The sequence below is a fragment of the Mus pahari genome, chromosome 11 (genome assembly GCF_900095145.1).
Source record: "Mus pahari chromosome 11, PAHARI_EIJ_v1.1, whole genome shotgun sequence".
Taxonomy (NCBI): domain Eukaryota; kingdom Metazoa; phylum Chordata; class Mammalia; order Rodentia; family Muridae; genus Mus; species Mus pahari.
This window is the reverse complement of record NC_034600.1, coordinates 58,345,305-58,362,285: the sequence shown is the minus strand read 5'-3', so window position 1 is coordinate 58,362,285 and position 16,981 is coordinate 58,345,305. Positions and strand designations below refer to the sequence as shown.

The following is a 16,981-nucleotide window of genomic DNA, read 5'->3' as shown; positions in this document are numbered from 1 at the left end:
CTCCCCAAACTGCTTCTTGGTCATGATGTTTGTGCAGGGATAGAAACCCCGACTAAGACAGAGAGTATCTGAATATATATGTGTCCATGCCACATCATAGACATAGAGGCCATAGGATACGTTTTGGGAACTGGTGCTTGAGTTTTATCTTGTTTTAAGACAGGGTCTCTTTTGTTTTTGGCTCTTGGTTGTACACCCCAGGCTAGATGCCTCATTCACTTCTGGGTGGTTAGCTGTCTGGTCTCTGCCTCCCTTTTGTGGTAGGACTACTGGTGTTAAAGATTGCATCCAGCTTTTTTACATGGGTTCAAGAGATGTGAACTTAGACCGTCAGGCTTGTGTGGCAAGTGCCTTTACTCATTGTACCATCTCCCCAGGCCCACTTCTTAGACTCTTCAGGAGCAAGTGTACACAGGCAATAATTAACACACATACCCATAGCTCATGCAAGAAAGAGTTGTCTCCTTTACAGGTTCATCATATATACACATATGTATATATATCTACACACTATATTTTATTTTGTTTTAAGTTCAAGACTGGATTCTTCCTTCTATTGGTGCTTTTATGTTGGATTCATTTTAACACCCCCTCCCCCTTTGGGGCTCATGTGTAGGAGTGGCATGTATCCTGTTGCCTGTAGAAGTAGAATTTTAAGCTTTAAAGTATATTTTCTAAAAGCTGAGATAAGATCACTTAACGAATGCTAATTCTGGCGTAGTTCTGTACAAGCATCGGAGATGTTTGTGTCCTGGGAGGTTAAAGTGATGTAGAAGTTGTATATCCCTTCTAGATGCCATGTTGTGAAGTTAAAAAAACAAACAAACAAACAAACGCGGGAACAAACCCCACGACACATGGGAACATCAGCCCACCTAGAATACCTAAGTGTAGAGCGTCTTCCTTCCAACAGTACCTGAGCTAGCAGAGGCCGCCCCCTTTCTAACCCTGAGATGTACAGGGTGTTATCCCAGCGCTGAAGGCTGAGAGGAAGGATTCCAATCTTGGACGAGTGCAGTGGGTTCAGGCCGAGAAAACCCTCAGTCAGGTTCCTTGACTTCTCCGCTTAACAACTGTAGATATTAACCGGGCCTTCTCATTTTTAGGTCTCTGCTATTCAAAGCTCCAAGTCATTTCTAACAAGTCTTAGTTTAAAAGCTGAGTGTCGTTGTCATCACCTGTATGGAATTTGTTCATTCTTTACTGTAAAATTACTTCCGAGTTACCACATGTGCAGGCCAGCGCAGGTTAGTACACACGAGTACACACACTGTAGGAGAATTTTATTACATAAGAGTATTCTGCTGTTTGTAATATCACATCAGAAACACTTCTTGGAAATATTATTCTAGATTTAGAGTATACAGAACCAGCTTTTCTTTAGCTCTAAGCTGGTCACCACCCTATATTGTTTAACTGTAAAGGCAAGCCCCAACTGCTGGACTCGAAGAGTTAAGGAACTGCAGTGTTCTGCGTCTGTTTTACAGAGACACGACCTCAAGGCTTGTAGATGTAGAATTGAGGCCCAATTCTAAAGAATGGACCAGGGTTTCTCTGATAAATTTCACCCACAGCATCTTCCTGAGTCTGAGCCCTAGAACCACCTGGTGGAAAGAGAGACCCTGACTCTTGCAAATTGCCCCGACTCCCATATGGGCAGCGTAGCTTGCGTGGGTCCCCTCACAAACAAACAACTGAACATTAAAAGAGAAAAAAATCGGAAAGAATGTATAGTGCATATTAAAAAAAAAAGACAATTCTGGATCTTGGTGCGCTGTGGTCTCAAGTTCAGTTTTTAGTGTCATCTGTTTTTAACTCGGGGCAGGATTTGGTAAACACCATTTTGTATTTCTAAGCAGGTATTCTGAGCAGGAGGGGATTTTTATGACTTCGGGCATTTGCTCATTTGTGGTTAGCAGGCCACCCATAGCTTGCTTTTTCTTTTTCTTTAAAAGTTGAACATTTGACTATTTAAACAAATACTGTGGGGGAGTCTGATGCATGGCAGTGTTGCAGAGGAGGTGGGGCGGGGTATTGCGGGAGCATGCTTCCTACCCCCACGTCTCCCTTTGATGCTTACAAAATGCATGTGGGGTGGGGTGGGGCAGCTTATCTAGGCATAGGATTTGAGAGAGACAAGGTTTAATAAATAATTGTCTAAAGAGGTTAGGTGTGACATATTGAGACATTTAAAGTGTTGAAAAGTAATACTGTAATTTCTCTCATGGTATTCAATCTCAGTTGTGTTTTGTTACAATTTTTGCACAGAAGCTCCGTGACATTAGTTGAAAAATTATCGATCATCAATAAAATCTTAGAGAGGCATTTCACTCTCCTCTTGTCTCAAGTCATTTAATTAGATCCAAAATTTCTTAGTTGAAAAACGGAAAAGTCAGGTGTTCAGCAAAACCAGTGAAAGAGAAAAGGATGCAGTTGATGCAGAATGGATTTGGTCCACTCTGGCAACACGCTGAGCAGTCAAGCCTTTCTGCAAGGCCTGCATCAGAATAGAAGGGGTTCCCCTTCTTCTGTAGCTTCTCTTCCTCACCTCCCACCTTGTCTTCTCCCAACCAGCCAGGGATGGTTTGTCCAAATGAAAAGCCTTTTCAGATGCAGGAGGTCCTTGCTAATTTTATTTGTGAGAATAAAATCAAACCGCAGGTTGGTCTTAACAATACGAGAATGATGAGCCTTCGTGGAAACATATTAATGAGGTTAGTCTTATTAGGAAAATGGATGGGGGATTTTATTAGGAAAAAAAGAAGGGGGGACAGAGGCATCGCAAGGGGTTTTTGCTAGCTAAAGAAATATTGGCTGGCCTTCAAAACGCTTAAATGAAGATATTGAACTTAAAAAAATCACTTTCATTTTCTTAAAGGGGGAAATTGTTTTAAATTATTCTGGCAACTTTTAAATAGTGTTAAATAGCACTAATAGGCTATTCGAAGAAGTTGTAATATTCTGGGTTAAAGCATTTTTGATTATAAGCAAGCGCTCATTTGCCTGTGATTGTTACACATCCGTAGGTGTGGCTTTCTAACTGTAAAAACCTTTGACTTAGCATAGTGTGAAAATACAAAGAGGCACAGGGCTTATGCAAAAGGGTTTCCAAGCCAGGCATCCTGTCTCATCCCTTTGAGGAGCAACCTGCGTTTGGTGCTGTTGTTAGTGTTTGTGACAATACAACTAACTTGAGACACAAAGAGGTTTGCAGCAAAGGCGATAGCACTCTCAAGTATGCAGGAGCAAAATGGCACCATGCATGCAAAGCCACCCCCAACTGAAAGGCTACTGTTAAGGGCATGCAGCTCATTTGGGCAACTTCCTCACATCTGAAATACGATGTAATTATTTTCAGAGAAGTGTGGCCACCTCAATTCCGTACTGTTGGCCCAAGACCAGTTTGACCTGTAGGAAGGACATGTGCCTGAGGCTGAAGAATTGCACTTGTGAGCCTGTGAAGGCTTTGGAGAGAAATATCAGAGGCCGAAACTCAGCTTGCTTCCCCCCCCCCCCCCCCCTGCATTTCTGATCCCTTCTAAAGGCTTTGTGTCTACCTGGGGGTCTCGCTGCTGCCCCCTCTTCATTCACCGAGGACTCTTTACACAGTGGTGTTGGGGCTGTAGGTTAGCTCCTCCAGGAGCCTGAGTTTAAAGGGAGAACCCAGAAAAGGAAGGCCTGAGGTGAATGACTGTTGAGGTGGTATTGGTATTGTGTTGCCAGAGAATGTTCTTTGAATGCCAGGAGAGCAGTGGTAGTAGAGCCACCCATGAAGTCACCCAAGGGCTAGAGGAAGAAATACGGTGCTGTCATAATTTAATTTTTCTTACAGGACAGTTTGATTTTTTTAACTCAGTGTCACAGCAGAATAACCCTGGATCGCAAGTCACTTGGCAGGAGCTAGAAGGAAATGACGCATGTGCAGACGTCCTTCCGGCTTGGAGGCCAAGTTCAGCTTCCCCAGCCACGTGGCTAACAGGGGATTCTGATGTTGGATGCTGAGTGTATCCACAGGGGTTTGCAACTATAGGCCAGAGATCTGGTTAGAGGCCATTGTTCCTTGCTGCTGCTGTCTTCATGGCTACACAAGCTGGGAGAGCCCAAGGTCGTGGAGTGGTTCGATAGTGTTGGTTGACCTTGTTCAGCTCTGGTTGAGACAGCCGTGTTCGTGAGATGCCTGTGTGTCTTCTGGGAGATATAATCTTACAGCAAGCTCCTTGTTCCTCCGGCTCTCGGGATCTTCCTGTGCCTTCTTCCACAATGATCCCTGATCCGTGTTAATGTAAAAGAGGTTGGGAGAGCCGGGCGTGGTGGCGCACGCCTTTCATCCCAGCACTCGGGAGGCAGAGGCAGGTGGATTTCTGAGTTCGAGGCCAGCCTGGTCTACAGAGTGAGTTCCAGGACAGCCAGGGCTACACAGAGAAACCCTGTCTCGAAAAACAAAACAAACAAACAAACAAACAAAAAACCAAAAAACAAACAAACAAAAAAAGAGGTTGGGAGAGGTCCAGAAATCTCAGCCCTATACAAAGAACTATAGACATCTAAGGAGTTCTGAGAGTGGGAGAGGTGGCCTTCCCTAGGGCAGAGCACAACTATCGTTTTTTTTTTTTTTCCAACACCAAATGGTCATCCCTGAGAATACACTGACAAGTGACATTATATAGGCCGACTAGGCTATACTTAGGAATACATGCACACTTACTTACAGGTATGTAACAACAATGAATGAAAACAGAATCCGTAAGTTTGAAAAAGGACAAGGAATTTAGGGAAAGGTTTGGAGGGAAGAAAGGGAACAGGGAAATGACAGAATTATAATCCCAAAGAGCAGAAGGACTACTTTTAAAAAGTCAGTTGATGGGGGAGGTGGTCATTTTTAATTGGTGTTTTGACACAATGCAGAGCTACTTGAGAAGGGAGATTCAGAGAGGAGTTGTCTTGATTGGGTTGGCCTAGGGGCATGCCTCTGAGGGACTTTCTCCGTCATGTTAATTGATGTGGGGGGAGCTAGCTAGAAACGCAAACAGCACCAGTTCCCGGTCCTGGACTGTGTGACCTCGAGGAGAAACTGAGCTGAGCACCAGACTGCCTGTGTCTGCTGCTCTCTTTTGACTGTGGGCATAATGCGGTCAGTTTTCTTAAGCTCCAGTCACCATGACATCCCTGATACTGGTGGGCCACACCCTAGAGTTCTGAGTTAAGCCATCCTTTATCCCTTACTTTGATTTTATCAGGGTGTTTCATCACAGGAACAGAAGTGAGGCTAAGACCATTACTACAACCAGTGGCACAAGGGCACCCGTGTGCCCGAGATTCTAATCTGTTAAATGGATAAAAAAAAAAAAAAATCATATCAAATCACTCTTGGAAGTCAAGGAAAAAAAAAGATTGAAAAAAGGGATTTTTATAACTTTAAGTGCACTGGGTGAGGGTGCCCAGCAGCAGCAAGTAGAACCCCTCAGGGCCTGCGGGCGTCATGTAGAAGTAGTTTTAAGTGACATCTTTTCTGGGGTTCAGCACATTGTAAATAAGAAGAACAGAATAAAAATAATACTGAGGATTCAACCACTGTAACCAGCTTGAAATTTGAAAGTGGGTTGAGCTTTGGGATATTATTATGAATTAGTCTGTACATTCTAGTCCTCCACTGGATCAAGCTTGTTTCATTTGGCAACAATCTAAAAATGTTGGCCCCATGGATTGTGATTTTGAAGTAGGGACTTTATTTTTGTTATAACCCTATGACGTTGGCTTCAATTTGAGAGCTTTATCAATGACCTCATCCACTCTGTTTATCTCTATGGGGAGTGATTATGAAATTACTGAAGTCAGATATATGTACTTCCATTATATCCTAAAGATCTTAAAGAGATTGGAATTTTTCATTAAGAAGTCCTGTGGATCACGTTAATGTAGTAACTTGACCCCTGTTATAGTATAGACCTTAATCTTTAGACATCTCCTTTTCTGCACTCGGTGGTGATGCATCTTTATGGCAGCCTTCTGCCCACTTCTTGGATTGACCAGATTGAAGGCTGTCTTATTTGGTGTCCTCTAAGTCCGTGGTACCCTTGTAGTGACCACTCGATTGACCCATGTGACATCTGGAATACGCAGTTGCGTTGAAAGGTGTTTGTTAACTGAGCCTCTGTGGACACTGTCAGGCACTTAGGAAGCTTCTCTTTGAGGTAAAGTCTTGTCCTAGGTACTCTGAGGACAGCTTAGTGCCTGTACAGGTGGCTTTTGATGGGTAAGGAACAATGAGCCTTTTATGTGAGACAAATAAAGGGGACATAAGCTTAGGAGGTGGAATGTGTTAGACATGGCTGGGTAGAGGTAGGGAGAGGAGTTGGGGGGAGGTGGGCAATGAAGTAACAGTTCAAGTGGAGGGCCTCCTTAGAAGAGTTATTTGGAAAGATGTTTTTCTCATTTGGAAACTTGCTCCTGCTCTGGCTGTCCAAATGCCACCATGTGCAAGTTTCTCTAACTGCATCTCTGTGTCAAGTCTTCTTTCACGATTTCTCTTCGCCACTTGCTCCACAAATATTGCTGCTTCACAAGTTTCTTCCTCTGGCCCCTTTGTCTCTAAACACATTGTGTGTATGTGTGTGTGTGTGTGTGTGTGTGTGTGTGTGCACGTACATGCATGTGAGTATAGCCTGCGCATTCATCTGTAGGCAGGGGTGACTGTCTGTCCATAGATGACATCCAATTTGTGTGTCCGTCTGCATCCTGTCCCCTGAGTGGCAGGCAGGTTTCTTTTTGTAGTTTCCCATTGGCACCTGGACCTGAATGACCTTCATCTACCTACTTGGTTGTTTCCTCAAGATGGCTCCATTCAGAGCTCTGAAGCCAAATCCAGAGGATGAGGGAAGTCCAAGTCCAAAGAGCTTGTTCTGCACGCCGAAGAGTATGGGGGGACAGGGAATTGTACTAGTCCCAGGACTTGAGAGTTCCAGGTGATGATAAATTGGTTAGCTTTGCAAGCATCAGTATCAGTAGCATCATTTCAGAGACTATGGGATGGAGGAGAGTTAGAGTTTCAGTTCCACATTCTTGATCAATCAAAATGTCTTTTTCTGAACAAGGATCTTAGGCAAACTATATGCATTAAAACATTGGAGAAGCATCCCTTTGGAGTATGTAGCTGTGTGTGAGTTGAGGGGACCCAGGACAATGATGACAACTGAAGACTCATGGAGTATGATGCTGAGTGAGTGGGTCACACATGGGGACACTGAAATGGCCTCTGTGAGTACAGAGACAGGGCGCAGAGGAAGAATGGGAGTCAGGGCCAACCTCCCTAACTGTAGTTATGATGCTCAGGGGGTGGGGTGAAGGCCTTTCTATCCCATGATTGTGGTACTTGACACAGACTCCTAATGTCTTTGTTTCTTGAGGACAGTATCTGGTTAGGATGCTCTTTAAATTCTGGGTCTTGGCTCAATGCATCATGGCAGGTTCTTAAATAACAAGAGCTGACTTAAGGAGCAGATAATTTAATGAGATTAAGCCTTGTTTTCCTAGATTCATGACAATTTACAAGTTTTTGTAACTATTATCTATTATTGCATTTTCTATTTTATTGGCAGCTAAAACATAGTGTTTATTAGAGGCAGTCTGTGATGTGCTTACAAAGTCAAATTAGAGGGAGTGAATCTTCTGTAGGAGTGGAATACATTAGCCTATTTACTTTGTAATGTTCAGTGCTCCTTGTACTTTCTCATTAACAAAAATTTGCCAGTGCCAAAATCTCGGTGATATTCCATTTTCTTCCAGAGTTTATAAAAGTTTTAGACAGGATGATGCTTATGAGTCATCTCAAGTGAGTTTTTGTACCTGCTGTGATTTGAGAGTCAAACTTGAATCTTTCCCCATTGTGTTCTGTAGTCCTTCCATATGCCGAAAAGATTTTGTTTCGCCTGTTGAGGTGTCTCAGTCAAACTCAGAAGACTGCGTAAGTGTGTGTGTGTATTTTAGATTATCTATTTTGTTCTAATGTTCTGACTATCTTTACACAAATCTCACTCTATAGGCACATGATAAAAATATATTATGCCCTGAAGTTGCCAATAATTCTTTAACTTCATTGATACATAATTTCCAAAATGTAGAACGCTGAGCTTCTTAGGAAGGCAAGAATAGTTAATTCAGTTTTATTAGTTTGGTAGCAAACTTGATGGAGAAGATCTCAGAAGCAACTATTTAGTCCCAATTCACTGATTGAGATCACCAGCTGCAGTACAAACCGCCCTCCCCACGTTGGTCTGGCAGTCTTGCCCTTAAACAGTAGGTGCAGAATCCACGTTACAGCAATCTCAGCCAACAGTGCCCAAAGAAGGCCTTTGAACAGCTAAGACATAGTGTAATGTATTGGTTTTATCATGGGAGAGGCCCTCAAATCCTTTCTTTGAATCCATTTATCCCATTTCTGTTCTGATGGGATCTCACAGTGTTGCCCAGACTGGCCTCAGGCATGTGATCTTTAGTGATCTGGATCTCCTGAGTCACAGGGACTATGGTTATGCGATACCATACCTGTTTCACCCTCCTTTAAAATATCCCTGTGACAAGCGCTGGGATTTCTTCCCCTAGTTTACAGAAGATTAAGGGTTAGCAAATAACCAAGATGGCGGCATCTAGATGCTAGAGGCAGGCATAGGTGAGGGTGGTGGGCAGTGGCAGGTGACAGGTAGGCCAATTTAATCAAATGAAGTTTCTCTATCCGATGCCAGGGCCTTGGGCCTACCAAAAGAGATGTACCTGTAATATGGCCGGTATCCTCAGGAGTGGTGCAATGTCTAGGTATGCAGCCAAGCAAATATACAAAAGAGATCGATGAGTGAAGTGGTTCAAGTTTGTGCTAAGTGCAGCTGCAGTGGATAGGAGGGTTTGGGTGGCTGGAGGAGGTGTCTGTAAGATCAAGTGTGAGCTGATCCCTCAAAGTGAGTGTATCTATGAGCATGCTGAGAGGAGAGATAAGGCCTGCCTAAGGGAATTAAATGAGGTACTTTTGTAAAGGGGCAGGTATGGAGGAGGAAGAGAGGGGTCATGGAAAAACTATAAGATGGAAAGCTATTATAGACCTAGGCTGAAGGAGGGAGGGAAGGGGAGATTCCAAACTGTAAGACCTATAGCATTTGGAAAGAGCCTTCTGTGATTATTTGTGGGGGCCTGACATTCAACCTTGATCTCTCTCTCTGAATTTCCTGTCTCCCTCTGCCCTGGTGATTCCTCTCTTCTTTTTCTGCTGTCTTTGTCACTGGTGTCTTGCATGTCACCTGTTGTCTGAACCTTCCCTTCTGTCGAGTTTCAATTCATGTCTTTGCCCACGTGAATGTCCTCCCTTTGAAAAGGACACAGATCACGTTGGTCTTTGCATAGGCATATGGGGATTGAATCACCAGATCAGAGACATAAACACGCATATAAACGAGCTATCAAGGCTAAGGACAGATGTCACTCACACGCTCATCTGAAAGCTAGTGACAATTACATCATTATGGATATCCCTTTTCAAATAAGGTTTCCAGTGTTAGGGGTGATGAGATACATCTGTAAATCTCTCTCTCTCTCTCTCTCTCTCTCTCTCTCTCTCTCTCTCTCTCTCTCTCTCTCTCTGTTAGTGTGTGTTATATTCAAAGGGCAAACATACCTAAAGATGCAATTCCCCACGTGAGCACTGGAAGTTTGTAAAAAGGTCATCGACACTTGTGCTCTGTGTTAGCCCTTGAGTCCCATTCATTGATTGCCTTCTTCAGGAGATTTCCTGGGTTGATTTCCTTGCTGGTGTTTGCTCATGTCAGTGAGTTCCATGTGCCAGTTCTGAATTCCCCGGTCTATATTGTCATGATGAATGTGGGCATAACTCTATGATCTTGCAGAGACATATTTTTTTTTTCTAAACCTTTCTGCTCTAGGTGATGAGGGAGAAGAAGTCCTCTTGTCTGCCAACAGCTACTCTTTGGGCTACATGATCAAAGTCGCTTACAAGTCCATAGAATTGATACAAGCTAAGCTCAGGATGGAGACCGTTGTCTGGACAACTTAGGGACAAATCCTACGCTGAGGAAGTCAGTTTAAGAAGGAAGAGATCTCCCATGCTAGAAGCAACAGCAATATTTTAGCTATGTGCAGAGATACAGGCTGGGAACCCTAGCTCCACTGTTGATAAGATAGATGTCTGACTTTCCAAGAGCTACGTGCTTTGTTTTCTCAGAATTCAGGAAAGGTGCGGTGTGTTTAGATTAACTTCCCCCAAGGCTAAAATATGTCAGCAAGTGATTAAGAGCCTTGGTTTGTAAAAGTGAGACCTCTCTTTATAAGACATTGAAGAGTGTGGTAACCCTTGGACTGTTGCCGGGGTATAGACTGTTAATGTTATGACTCATAGGGAAATTGAATGAAAACTGATAATACATAAATCACGTTTGTGCATTATCATAAAGCATGGAGGTAGACATGTGTGTTTGCATATGTGTATATTACATGTGTGGAGAGGCCCGAGGTTGATGGCGGAATCTTCTTTAGTAGCTCCGCATCTTATTCATCGAGGCAGAGTTTCTCCGTTAAACCCAGAGCTTTCCAAAACAGTGAGTACAGCTGTTTCCATCTTCTGGGCACAGGTGAGCTACCACGTTCACTTGGCGTTCATGCGGGTTCTACAGCTCCAAACTCTGGTCCTCACACTTCATAGCGAGCACTGCATCCGAGCCATCCTCTCAGGCCCAGCTAATGTGTATTTAAAGTGTAAAGTACAGAAGGGATACGTTAAGTGTTTAACAAATGTAGAATTATCTTGGGCCTTGGAGCTACCCGTGTAGCATTCCCAAGCCACTCCTGATGCCTGCTGTCTTCATACAGCAGGTACATGGGACTCAGACAAGATTCACTTCCAAGGTCTGACTATGCCCATTTGGCAAGTCGGTGCTGCCACTACTAGCTCTGAAGGGGGAGAGAGCAATCCATGGCTCATCATTAACTTGCACTCTTTCGAAATCCCACTCTTTCCTTATGTGATCTTCAGCTGAATGAGAGGGTTAGAAGGCATGTCTCTTTCAGAGACTCTTGAGAAATTAACACCCACAGCTTTCCTCATTTGCATCGGGAACCAACGGTTTGTGGTAAGGAAGATAGAACCACTGTGTGACAGGCTTGGTTTTATGTGAATGCCACAAGCAAAACCCCAGGACGGTCCAGCTTGGCATTCCCCTTCGGGAGCATTCTCCCAGCAGCCTCCACCTGAGAGCTTTGTGGGCTTTTCTGGTATCCAGGCACCCCCTTTTTACAGGTCCCTCTCATGATACAGGGCATCTGAAGCACACTCTACTTACAAGCATTGAGCAATTCATCTACACAGGAATTTGCCTCCCCCAGGGAGAAATGGGGGAAGATACTGTGCAGTGTAACAGAGGGGGCCATGCAAGAGTGCCACCTGTCATATATGCTCATTTGAAAAAGGAAAAAAATATATGATCACTTTTATTCGGTTTTCTCCATGAGAGAGAATGTGGCAGACAAGAGGTCACATTGTGACTTCATGTGTACAGCCTGTCTGCATGGGTCAGTGATGCTGTCCGGTGGAGATTGCAAATGGCCATGTTTTCATAATGCAGCGTCTTCATTATCTAGCCCAGGATCGGCTGCACGTAGGAATTTAAGAGCTCAGCAAATGATGCTAAGCGAGGATTTTTCTGGCTAAAAGGATGTTATGATGGTGGGTTTTGGTTGTCAACTTTCAAGGCTCAGAGGAGACAACCTCCTGGGCACACCCAAGGGATTATTTAGATTACATAAGTCTCTAGACATGCCTGTGAGGGATTGTCTCATTGAAGCAGGAGTGTCTATGCGAAAGGCAGCTTCCCTGAACTAGGATCCTGGGTTGTGTCAAAAGGAAGAAGCTAGCTTACACAAGCATCCGCTGCTCTCTGCTTCCTGACGACTGCAATGCAGTGGGAGTAGCCAGCTCAAGCTGCTGCTACCAGGATTTAGCGTCTGTGTTGACTGCTCCCTTGACCTGTGAGGCAAGACCAGCCTTTCTGTCCCTCCGCTCCTCTTGTCAGGGTACTTAGGTAACTAAAACAGATGATGAGCACTCAAACAAGTTGCCTAGTTAAGGGCATCCCATTTCTGGTGATTGGTAACAACAGTATGATCTGTCATAGCCAGGACCTTGAGGTTTAAGTGTTATTTTGTCCAGAGACAGGGAGGCACACCAAGTAATCTGGCCCCTTCTAGCTGGGCAATCCAAAAGAAAGTGTCCCTAATACAACTTAATACCATCTTCTCCCCCCCCCCCATTGTTTTTCTCCTTAATTTGCACTTGCAATTTTCGGTGGCTGTAATGTGCTAACGGGCTTCCCTCCCACTAAAAACCATGTGTGAGAGTGAGAATGTTCTCCGTGAGAAAAGACAGTGTCTGGGGGTTTGCTCCTGACTCGAGGGCTTATGAGGTAGGTGCGATGAAACCTCCTCCGCAGAAGGCCAGGGTGCCAGCTTCACTGGGGTCAGCATCTCTTCTGCTAATTGTGGCAAGAGAGGGAGACACTCCGCCACTTTAAGGAGGTAACTGTTGCAATCTACTTGGAAATCAAGATAGAAGGAGATTTCAGACCAGAGTTTATGCCCAGAGCCTGCCCTGTTTGGCATCAAACTTGTTAGGTCAAAACCAATTCAAGTTCATCTTTCTTAGCCGGTGATTGTTCTTCCTATAGAAGATGGGACAGAATGCCTCAAGAAGGAAGGAATGGAAAGGGACAGATAGGGCATGGTGCTAAGGTGTATGACCAGGCCTTCAATGGCTAACATCAATATGGAGTCTCTGGATGAGGATTTAGAGAGGGGGATAGAAGGAGGAAGAGGAGGAAGAAGAAGAGAAGAAAAGGAGGAGGGAGAAGAAGAGGATGAGGACGGGAAGGAAAAGGAGGAGTCAGACACAGTAAACAGGGTGAGGCCCTAGAACTCATGTCATAATTTAAACAGAGGTGCCATAGGGGGCCCAGGAGCAGGGATTTACAGAGTGCTACACGCAAGAACAAAACTCAAGAAGACTGAGCAAAACGATGGCACTCCTCAAGCTGTGCCATTGAAGAACACAATTCCTTCTCCAGAAGCCAACAGTTAGGAGCTGATCGCCCCTCAGGAAGATGCGGGAAGTCTAGTGCTCTAACTTAGAGGCCCTACCTCCCTAACATGTTCCAAATAGGATCCCATGCCTTTTCCCTGTAGCAAGGTATTTCTTTAAAGTTGTAAAAGAGAAGATAGACCCATAGGGGAAGCATGGCTATGTCTTGAGAATTAAATTTAACAGCTAAGCTCTACTTGTTAAAATTCATCAGCATGCATGCTTTCTCAAATCATGATGACTTCATGGTCTAAGTGAAAAATTTGTATTCCTTTGGAAAATTAAATTAGCATATTCAAGGCAGCCGAAAATTATCTTTGACCGGTAGATGTTATTTCTATAGCCTTCTCTGCCTAAGAAAACAGTATCTCCGAGACTTAAGCTTGGCAGCTAAGAGCAAGAACCCAAGGCATCCCTGGCCTCAGGAACTTCCGTGAGTGTTTCATTTTAATCCCCAGAAAAATCTCTGTGAGGCGATCCAGTGCTAAATTAAGCCTTGTACTTCACAAATGAGGAATCTGGAGATTGAGGGGTTGAGTGAGGAGTCCCACTTAGGAGTGGACTATAGTTCCAGCTAGTTGCCAACTACAAGATCTCTCTGACCTTGAGCCCATCCTATGTGCCCTGAGGGTCAGTGGGATAGACAAATTTGGACAGTGCTTTCTACTAGGTGGTATGAGGATCATGGTGCTATAAGAGATCTGTCTGGGGCACCAGGGTGTGAACGAGGAGCCCTACTTTCCATCAAGAATAAAATGGGTCAATACAAGTGGTTGCTTATTGGATAAGGAGCTTACTGTTCCTTGGAATAGAAGCTAAGCAGAATCCTTGGGTTTCAAACTTCTCATCTCTAGACAATTGCAGCAATCAAAGCTAATGGGGTGATGGTGACAGGAGCTGTGTGAAGACTTTTACATTTATTAACCTGATAGCAATCCCAGGAGGAAGGCACTGTTGTTTCTTTAACTTTTAAGATGAGGAACTGAAGGCCCAGAACTGTGTAGCACACAGCTACACAAGGCAAAGCCGGAGCAGCCCAGGTTCTGGGCTTTGGCAAATCTGAAATATTTGGTCCTATGATGCAAAACAGGACTCAAGGAGGGGGTTGGATAAGGACAAATGAAGCTAGGTGTTGAGCTGCCCTCTGTGGGTGTGCCCGTGAAAGAGGTGATACCATTCACAGAGTGTGTCTTTGAACCGGGAGATGCCATCTTTGACTATGCCCTTGAGTTGGGCCATACAGAAGGTCAGTGGAGGTGTTCTTCCTGTGGGTTCTTCTCTAGAAGAACAGGGCAGGCTGTTTCTCACACAAGCACCTCCCAGATCCTCTGAGGAATGTTCAATTCTTCGTGTAATCTTGGCTTTCTGTCATTAACGCTGACTCTTGAAACAAGGGATGAGTATTTTTGTGCCTTTTGTATCATTTTCAAATCACCCAGCATTTCAAGATGGTCTTTGATCATTTCACTCGAGTTCGTGTTGTAATGGTATACATGTGGAAGAAGGACCTACCAAAGGGACTTCATAGTCTTTCTAAGGAGGAAATAAGGCAAGTCAAATTACCAAGTGCCTTCCAAGGACAGGCCAAGCTCCCAGGGGAGGACTCTTGATCCCAGTGGTCTAAGTTTCCACTGGCTGTCCCCATGTGGCCTTCATCCTCTGGCCTCAGCTCAGCAGGGCAGTTGCTGCTTTTAATGGAGCAGTGGTCTGGGTAAGCTTTTGCCACATTATTCTATCCAACCTTCCTTCCATGCACCTGCTCATTTTCAAAGCTCAGATCAGCATTTGCTTACCACCGTTGAGCCTTTCGCCATCGTCTTCCTGATGTCTAATACTAACTGCTCTACTTTATGTCTTTCTACCATATCCTGAATAAGACTCCTAGTACACTACTGAGAGCATCATGTGGCTCACAAAACTAGTTGTCTAATGCTTGATATGTACCAAACACTTTAAGCTCTTGTGCCATGATTCTGGCAATTACCCTTGAGGAAGGTTCTACACCATGCGCATGGATGCAGATGAAACAAAATGCAACACAATGCAGCAACTTCCCTAAATTCAGTGTCCAGTGTTTCCATTCATTAAACCAAGTTTATGGAAATCAGAGATATCTCTCTGGAGCCAGGGATCAGACAGAATGTACCAATAGTCAAGACTGCATGCATTTCTGTCCTTGGAGTCTGACAGAGGGTGGAAGGAGAGGCTGAGGTGTTCTTGCCAATTCAGAAGACATCCCGACCCCACTCCCTAGGCAGGCAGAAAGCACCATGCTCATTTTCGTATCTTTGGTAAGTATAGGCAATCGACAACAGTTTTGATGCATATGAACAAACGGATGCCTAAATTTTTGTTTTGTTTTAATATTTTTTGAGACAAGGTCTTGCCATGTGGTATAGGCTGGCCTCAGACTCTTGACTTCTCTGCCTCAGCTTGCCTCAGCTTGCCAGTAGCAGACTACTGGTCTGCTGGTGTGTCCTATACTCAGGAGTGTGGAGAGACCATCATATGGACTGTGGAAGTTGGAGCCGACTTCACTGGGGAGTCAGAGTCACGTTGAAGCTGACAGAAAATGTGGGTAGAAGGCTAATTGCATGGAAAAAACCATATCTGTAAGGACTGAAGTTCCTGGACTGATTAATCTGGACAACAGAACTATTTCTTTTCCTTCTGAACTGCTTTGTTAGCTCTGTAAATCCCCAAAGTCAGGGCTTTTCCTACTCACTCCATGCCAGGAAAACAGAAGACTCTTGGTAGTTACTTTTGGTAGCGTTGTCCACTTCTGTCATGGATCTCTCAATCTTCCAGACTCAGGTTGGACCATTCTGCTTGCTTGTATCATTTGATGAACAGGAATCATCGGGGTCTCAGACTCACCCAATGGGTTTCCTTTGCAGGTGAACATGTTTGTTGAAGGGTTCCATGACGCCATCCTCCTCTACGTTCTGGCTTTACATGAAGTGCTCAGAGCTGGCTACAGCAAGAAGGATGGGGGGAAAATCATCCAGCAGACTTGGAACAGGACATTTGAAGGTAGGGATTGATTTGGTCTCCATGGTAGCAGCACAGAGGCCAAATAAGCTGTTGCTTCTGTGATTGTTGTCTCCTGCAACTAAGACCCTTTCTAGAGTCTTTCTTTCTCCATTTAAAAAATTTGTCTCATATATATTACATCCCAACCACAGTTTCTTCCCTCCCAGTTCCTGTCCCTATCTCCCTTCTTCCTCTATTTCCCTTCCAAAAAGGGCAGGCCTCTCAGAGGCGCCTCTCAACACGGCATATTAAGTTGCAATAAGACTAGTCACCTCCCCTCATAGTTAAGGCTGCACAAGGCAACCTAGTAGGACAAAAGGGTACCTACGACAGGCAAAGGAGTCATAGACAGCCCCCACTCCTACTGTTAGGAGTCCTAAAGAAGACAAAGCTACATCAGAAAGCCATCATCTAGCAACTGATATGGAGAACCACAGCCAAACGTTGGGAGGAGCTCAGAGAATCCTGTGGAAGAGGAGAGGGAAGTATTTATCGTACCAGAGGGGTCAGTGACACCACAAGAAAACCCACAGAATCAACTAACCTGGGTTCAAGGGACCCGAAGAGACAGAACCAAAAATCAGGAGCCGGTATAAGTTTGACCTAGGCCCTCTCTATATGCTACAGTTGTGTAGCTTTCTCCATTTTTAAAGTATGGATAATAAGTCAATTCAAGTCACACAGTCTTGTGAAGATAAGGCCAAATAATGCACGTGGACACAGTTTAAGCAAATTTTACTGCAATAAAAATGGTCCTGTTCCTGCCTAAACAACAAGTATACTGTGGGATATGTGTGTGTGTGTGTGTGTGTGTGTGTGTGT

The 16,981-nt window shown here is 44.4% G+C and overlaps 1 protein-coding gene across 6 annotated transcripts in view; it reads left to right on the top strand.

Annotated features, from left to right (window-relative positions):
- The window catches only part of Npr3 (natriuretic peptide receptor 3), a 66,753-nt gene that overhangs the window by 34,689 nt on the left and 15,083 nt on the right, over positions 1-16,981 (top strand). For all 6 annotated transcript variants that reach the window (XM_029544037.1, XM_029544036.1, XM_029544039.1 and 3 more), the window contains one exon: positions 16,024-16,159. In XM_029544037.1, coding sequence (XP_029399897.1) covers positions 16,024-16,159 — 136 coding nt within the window. The remainder of the gene's footprint in view (positions 1-16,023; positions 16,160-16,981) is intronic.